Source organism: Pundamilia nyererei, unplaced genomic scaffold (genome assembly GCF_000239375.1).
Source record: "Pundamilia nyererei isolate P.nyererei 1_Seehausen unplaced genomic scaffold, PunNye1.0 scaffold00003, whole genome shotgun sequence".
NCBI classification, from domain to species: Eukaryota; Metazoa; Chordata; class Actinopteri; order Cichliformes; family Cichlidae; genus Pundamilia; species Pundamilia nyererei.
In genome coordinates, this window is record NW_005187404.1 from 577987 (window position 1) to 583415 (window position 5429).

Genomic DNA, 5429 nt, shown 5'->3' on the forward strand with positions numbered 1-5429 from the left:
TAAAAGCATTTATTCAAGTTACAATTCAGATTCAATCTGAGCAATTCAAATTCAAATTTAACTTATTCAAATTCAGTTTCTGATGGCACAGATTTCTGCCCATACTAAACGTCGCAAATCTCTCACATCTCAAAACACCGCCGTCACTCCCCCGCCCTCCCCCCGCCCAGGCGGAGAGCGCCTTCGAGCGTTTTCCTTATAAAACGCCGTTTAACCGTTTCTTCCCGAAGTAAATATAAACAACGATAGTATTCAGCAAAAACAAACATTGCATATATTTTTTTATGATAACTCTGGTTTTACGTGGCCTGTCAACACAATTTAAAAACTGGTATAAAGTCCACACTTTTTCCGTCAATTGTTCCGTCTGTCCTGCTCACATCTCCAATGGTTGTACACGTTGTCATTGACGTGCATAAGGACGCTGTCATAGCCTGTCAATGACGTTGATTAGCTGCGTATATACGATTGTGAATCGCATCATTGGCTGCACTATGGGATAAGGTGGCATCGTTCTAATCCCAGCAGCCAGTCACTTACTGACTAACACTGCAAAACAGAATTGTTAGTTTTAATTTTAATTGCAATTCAGGTTAGATTTTTTTTGCGCGCAACGCAGATTTTCTGTGCGCAGAGACCGTGCCAGCAGTGCGCAATTGCGCACGCGCGCAGCTTAGAGGGAACAGTGCCTGGGATCTTGTATCTTGGGTCGAGCTTTTAACCACTTAAGCCCTCCTTTATAACCATGTAACCCACCAGTAATTTCCTTTCACCTTTAGCTCTTCCTGTCATATGAAGCACAGCTAGGGCTACAGTGACTCTCAGTTGTTTACTTTTGGGTCGCACTTCACCAACTGCTAGTATCTCCGTTAGAGTGCTTTCATAGCCTGATTGTACTCAACAGTTATCAAAAATTATTATATTTCATGCATGTTTTGCAAAGCACTGTGTTTTGTCAGTGGTTCTTTTTATGTAGCTCCCTTTTTATGCAGTATATTGTCATCAGAGGCACACACCCTGCTCTTGCTCTTACAGTAGACACATATGGGTTTGTTTCATTGTAGTGCACACGAGGGAACATAAATGTAAGGTGTCGCTATATCAAAGATATTACCATATGACACTTTTATATTGTGCCAAAATGCATACTGGTATTCTCATGGCTATGATATGGCACAGCACTAACACAGACTGTTTCACAACCTAAAGCTGCTCTCAAAGACGCGCATGACTCGTACATGCTGCTGCATCCTCATACAGCTGCAAAACGTGAAGTAGTTTTTTGGTTTGGACTCATATAGTGTAACTACTAATAAAGCAAAAGCAGATATTCAGTTCTCACAATCCACCAACTGTGGTGCACGTCTGCCAAGCAACCAGAGACAGCTGAGTAAAAGCAGCGCAGATGATAAATAGTTGTCTATGCACACAGACCGCCCATAATATGCTGTGACAGCATTCGCTATTGTGTTGTGTGGGTGTACCTTGGAGTGTACATACTGTATACTATTACTGGAATATTCACTAAAACAAATGCATATTTTATATGCAAAAATGCACTCAAGTTTTCCTGATTATACCATTATTCAATATGTTTTGCAGCAGAATCTACATTACAGCTGAAATCCATTTACATACATTTACTCTGAAGTCAACGGGGTCTGAAAGAACAGCATCTCATGAAGGCGGTTCATTGACCCTATACAAAAAAAACCAACTTGCTGAGTTGAACTGGCAAAACACACTGTACCTAATAAAACAATAATGTTACAGCCGTGTCAACTAACTGCATGACAAGATCCTGTCATCATGAAAATCCAGTGTTTCTGCATACTCAATAAATTGGACAATGTCACAAGAGTCCAATCTGCATATTAGGAGGAAAACCAGGTGAGGGTGGAAGCACAAGAGCTGCCTATAAAAAACAAAAACAACATGATACCTGTGAAGCTGAACCAAAGTAGCCAGATTAAGTCCATCCTAAGTGTGTGTTTGTGTATGTTTTAGGATGTAAGGAGCTGTTTTGGGAGCTCTCACTGTAGTATGCGTTAATCCGTTTATTACACGTCTCAAAGTGATATTCACAGTGCTCCGCTCAGCACAAGGCCTCTAGCGCAGATTATGCCCGCTCCACCAACACAAAAAAACATCAATAATGCACAGGCACACACCCTCAGAGTCAGTTTCTGATATACAAAACCACACTGACACACTTCCTCTTTCTTTTCACACGCATACTCACATTAAGCAGCACATTAAGGCTGGATACCCAACATGCTGTCAAAGCTAAAGTCGTTCTGCTGCTAACGATCCATTACACACTCCACATATCCGACAGCGAGAGGCATTGATGCAGTACCAAAAAAAAAGAGGGATTACCCCCTGTCGTGGCCACTGGATTGGTAGTGGTGTGTGAGAAAGTGTAAGGGGTGAGATTCTAAGGTGGCCATGGTGAAAAGACACAGACACACAGTATGAAAACGGGAAGGTACGACACTTCACTGTTTGATTCGCACACTGGAGAAACTCACATTTGCCTTTCAGGATATCAACATCAAATGGACATTTGAACAACTGCCTAAGCATTTCTAGGTCAACTAACAACAAAAACATATACCCTCTTTATGATAAGCTCATCCTTGATGTGATCCTCGCACAAATACAATTGAAAGGCATGAGGGTAATCAAATTTAAGGATGTGTGTTACAAACCGTTTGGAAGCGGGATTACTGCATTCATCCTGACTTCCACTGTGTTCTGTACCAGTACCTGGAGTGCCTGCTTGGGATGGAATATTTAAGAAAGGTTAAGAATTAATGGTTTAAATCACTCTTGTAATTCATAATTCATTCAAACACTTACTGTATTATTTTCTATGATCATGATCTGTAAAATAATATACTGATCACAGATAGCTATATCATGTATATGTGATTGCATACATGAAGGTTTTTGGTCTGCGCTCTTGACCATGAGTCTTAGCTCCTGCTCCAGACTGCTCAGAGCATGTGCAGTTGTGTCTATCTCCAGGTCAGGGTCCTCACAGCCCATCTGGTCCACATTACAGATCTCCATGATCTCTCTGGCTGCTTGGGACAATGGACAAAATACTGGCGAGAATTCTGAGTCCACTGTGGGAATAAAGAAACAGCGAGAAAAAGGAGGGGACAAGGAATGAGAGGTTTGGCAACGGACAGTGCGAAATAGTTAATGCATACTTGCTAGATAGCCTGAAAGCAGATATGGAATAAAAGCCAAACAGGGAAATGGGTAGAGAAATGCATAAGCTGTGAATAAGGAAGGATGGAATGATGATCATGAGGCTGTACAGTAAAAGGTATTTTCTGAAAACAGCTACAGAGAAAGTGAGTGTAAGAAGTAGATAAGAACAGGTGTAGAGGAAGAATGGAGAAGGTAAGAAGAAGATGGTATGTTGCTCAGGATTCAAGAAAAAAGGGTCGATCACAACTGTCAGTGGAATGAGTGGTGTCTCATCCCACTCCTGTGTGAGCCACATCAAATTGAATCAGATTGAACATCCATCTCCACCTGCTCACAGTAAATTACATTGAGGCCCCCACTGAGAAGCTATGATAGTGTGGGTGTGTATGTGTGGCTGCAGCACACTGATTCCTCATGCTGCGTGCTGTCTAACCAGTTTCAGCTTCAGTGTTAAATCTTTCAGTCTTTCAATCTTCCATTGTCTCCTCACCTAGCCCTCCCTCCACCCACTCTCAGTGCCTGCCTCTGTCTTTCAACTGGCACAGAACCTCCACTTAGTGCTTCACAACCACCTGCACTGTCAAACTAAGCAGCATGGGAAGAATGATGCATGCAGGGGAGTGCTTCTAACGCATGTGGACACACACATACCTCTAGACTCGATTTATTTCAATTTTAAAGCAGATGGCGCACACATATTTAGATTTCTGCTACTGATAAATCTCTGTGCCAGATTTAAAATGTATGAAGTGTAAAATGAAGAAGACTGAACTTTGATATCACTCAAGCGTTCCTTTGGAAGGTCAGATTTGAATAATTCCATTCTGCATGGACTGTATGTGGGATATGTTAATAGCCTTAAGACAAATTGAGATGTAATACCTAACATATGCATCTTTTTCATGTGATATATTATTATAATTGTACTGTAGGTATAACTGCTGTATGGAACACACTACAGTAAAGTATGGAGGGGAAAAAAGGAAACCAAATGCTGTGAACTTTAAAAAGAGTTCCCCACTTACAAACATGCTCAGGGGCACAATGCTATTTTAAAACATTAATTAATGGCACAAGGGAGCCAAAGCACAGATGTTTTGGCGAGAAGCCTTCTTCTGTGTGCTGTCAGACAGCACATTGGAGCGGCACACTGACAAAACAGCACAAGGAAGCACTCTGAGAGGGAACTTGCCGAAACATCAGTGCTTAGGTTCCCTTGTGAATTAAAAATACAGAAAAAATGTTGCACACTCATTTTGATAGAATAGTTAAATATGTTTCAAAGTTGTTTTTATTTATTGTTTTTAACTAACGTACTCCTCGAACTTAAGTTTAAGCATTCAATCTGACAAGACTATTAATTGAGTGTAGCTTATGTGGGCCTCAAGAGTTGGAACTCTTGGATAAGATTAATTTTAAAAAAGACTTATGAAAGCAGGTTTAAATACTTTGACAACATGGAAAGAAGTGAGTGAGGCAAAATAATACAGAGAACTGATCAACACCGAGAGGGAATTAGAAATCTCACTGAATAAAACAATTTACTCTCTGCTCTTTCACGTTTCTATGTGTGCAAATATGCATCAGCATAAAGAGATTAATGCACTGTTTCGTGTATCTGTATGAAAGGATGTATTCCTGGATCAACCCACAGTCCTGCATGTGTACGTGCTCAGTATAAGTGGATAATATGTCTGTTCACAACCAGCACAAACATTGAAATAGTGTTTCTATATGCAGAGATATAGTGTATTAATTGTGTCCACAATAGAATTCTGTGTGTGTAAATAAATAAAAAGCACAAAGAACTCTATGTACCTGAAAATCTTCACATAGACACAAACAAAATACTCACAAGCACTCATGACAGCGCAAATACACTTCCACTCACCAGATGTTCCCAGTTCATCTGCTGATACTTCTCCTGTCCTGGATGAGTGAATCTGAATTCCAGTTGGCTGCCTGTGGTTGTCCTTCATCACACCGAAAACCAGGTGTTCCTCATTTAAAGCTCTGAAGCTGCTGCTTAACCCATAACTTTGTAACCCTAAATGAGTAAAAGGAAAAGTTAAAGACGTGTCATAGCACACCTCACCCAGAACAGCCATGCATACAGGGAGTGCAGAATTATTAGGCAAATGAGTATTTTGTCCACATCATCCTCTTCATGCATGTTGTCTTACTCCAAGCTGTATAGGCTCGAAAGC

General features: G+C 40.7%; 1 protein-coding gene across 3 annotated transcripts in view; it reads right to left on the reverse strand.

Moving 5' to 3' along the window:
* zbbx (zinc finger, B-box domain containing) overlaps positions 1-5429 on the reverse strand; it is a 69945-nt gene that overhangs the window by 5922 nt on the left and 58594 nt on the right. For all 3 annotated transcript variants that reach the window (XM_005720544.2, XM_013910677.1, XM_013910675.1), the window contains 3 exons: positions 5114-5269; positions 2943-3131; positions 2712-2778 (listed from right to left, as the gene is read on the reverse strand). In XM_005720544.2, the coding sequence (XP_005720601.2) occupies positions 2712-2778; positions 2943-3131; positions 5114-5269 (412 nt within the window). The remainder of the gene's footprint in view (positions 1-2711; positions 2779-2942; positions 3132-5113; positions 5270-5429) is intronic.